This window comes from Elephantulus edwardii, unplaced genomic scaffold (genome assembly GCF_000299155.1).
Source record: "Elephantulus edwardii isolate Elephantulus edwardi_28Jun2011 unplaced genomic scaffold, EleEdw1.0 scaffold00110, whole genome shotgun sequence".
In the NCBI taxonomy this organism is placed as follows: domain Eukaryota; kingdom Metazoa; phylum Chordata; class Mammalia; order Macroscelidea; family Macroscelididae; genus Elephantulus; species Elephantulus edwardii.
The window spans coordinates 7,119,581-7,121,782 of NW_006399860.1; the positions used below are offsets into that span (position 1 = coordinate 7,119,581).

Consider the following 2,202-nt stretch of genomic DNA (forward strand, 5'->3'; position numbering starts at 1 on the left):
TTCATCACCATAGGCTCTTGCTCATATGTTGTTTCATGAAATTCGTCTGTGTCTTCCAATTCCTTTCGATACAGTGACTCAGTGGTTTCTATACATCCATAAAACTGTTTTAGGCATTTTAGTTGAACCAAATGAAGCCAAGGTCAAAGACTTCAGTCTTCAACATGGACTACATCTCAATATCAAGAAGACAAAAATCCTCACCACTGGATCAATAAGCAACATCATGATAGATGAAGAAAAGACTGAAGTTATCAACAATTTCATCTTACATGGATCCACAATCGACACTCTTGGTTTCAGCAGTCAGAAAATGAAATGAGGTACTGTATTGGGCGAGTCTGATTTCAGGGACCTCTTCAAATTACTGAGGAGCAGTAATACCCATTTGAAGACTAATGTGCACCTGATTCAGGTCATAGTCTTTTCAATAACATGGCATGTAGCAAAGAGCTGGATAATGACTAAGGAAGATAGAAGAAGAATTGATGCCTTTGACTAGTGGTGTTAGAGATGAGTATTGTACATCCCATGGACAGCCAAATGAGAGAAAGTGCAGCCAGAAGGTTTCTTGGAGGCAAAGATGACAAAGTCTCATTTCATATATGTTGTGCATGTTGCCAGGAGACACACATCATGCTTGCGAAAGTGAAGGATCAGCGATAGAGACTATCAACAAGATAGATGGTAACTCCAACAATGGGTTCAAGATGATGAGGATGGTGCAGACTAGGGCAAGATTCAGATCTCTTGTTCACAGGATTGGTATGAGTCATACTTGACTCGGTAGTACTTAACAACAATGAAGAAAAAGGAGGAAAATCATTATTTCAGTGACCATTACTATTAGAGCTTCTGGAAAATACTGAATTTTTATTTGTTTTCTTTCATTGGTGCTATCTTTGTAAATTCTAATGGCATAAAACTAAACATGTGGTGGGACATACCCTTTTCTACCACCCCAGCGATAAATGGCAGAATATATATTTGGAACATAATATCTGACACCAATACTAATTACAAATTTTTTTATTTGACTCTCTCATTACTTAAGAGTTTCTAACCATATTGTGTGTATAGAACCCATGCTTCTTAATAGGACCAAAATCTATCAATATACTTCCCTCCCTTTTTTTCACAGAGCCTTGCACTCTATCCTTTGCTGAAATGACAAAGAATAATTTAATCTTGAAATGGGAGTTTGACAACAGACCATATATTTTTCATGGCGAGTATATTGAGTTTCTTTGTCAAGGAAATACTTACTTAGCTGTGTTATCAGGATCTGAACTTAGAGTGCAGTGTAGTAATGGACAATTCAAATATCCAAGGTGCATTCCGAGATAGAGGTAAGAAACTACTTGTATATACTACCGGTTGACTCTTTTGGTTATGATGTAATTCAAGAGATGCTTTGCATTTTAAGTCCCAGAAATATTGGACTCTACAACACTATCTATTCACTAAGCCAACAAAGATATTTAGCTAAAATACTTTCTTATTAAATACTTTGCAATTTTGGAAAGACAAACAGGTCGTATTTTTTAAAAATTCAAGTAAACACGTGGAATTATTAACTAACTTAACAAACTTTTTAAGCTATCTGAAGTTTTTTTGTCAGTTGACATTCATGTTATTTTGGCAATTCAGTACATAATTTATTTGTGAAGTGTACTTAACTGTGTAAGAGTGAACCTGTCTCTTCTGAGATAAAAGGAAATATTCTTTCTCCTTCATTTAAGTATGTGCATAATTGATAAATGTTGAGAAAACAACTCTACAAACCTCCTGTAGAAATGATAAAAGAGTGGTATTTATTTTCATAATCACACTTATATATGCAAATTTTGGATAACTTACTAAAGTGTTCATCAAATGACACATTTTAAAATACGAATAGAAAATATTTGTGGAAAATGATAAAATGACTCCATATATAAATAATTTTATATAATCAGGATTGTGACTCTTTTGTATATATTATATAAAATGGAAATTATACTTTATGTTCAAGTGTGAATACTTTAAAAATAACAGAAAAGTATATATGGTACTTTTTTGTAACTGTAAAATGAACTATATTAACTACATAAAATAGCTTTTTAGGTACTTTAGCACTCTAATGATAAAAATATTCACAAGCTACACACAGGTAGAAAAATGTATTTCTGTATGTTCTTTTAAGCTTTAGTATATATAAGT

The 2,202-nt window shown here is 33.0% G+C and overlaps 1 protein-coding gene across 1 annotated transcript in view; it reads left to right on the plus strand.

Annotated features, from left to right (window-relative positions):
- The window catches only part of F13B (coagulation factor XIII, B polypeptide), a 30,245-nt gene extending 28,898 nt beyond the window's left edge, over positions 1 to 1,347 (plus strand). The window contains exon 11 of the mRNA XM_006892104.1: positions 1,142 to 1,347. Coding sequence (XP_006892166.1) covers positions 1,142 to 1,347 — 206 coding nt within the window. The remainder of the gene's footprint in view (positions 1 to 1,141) is intronic.
- The last annotated feature ends 855 nt before the right edge of the window (positions 1,348 to 2,202 follow it).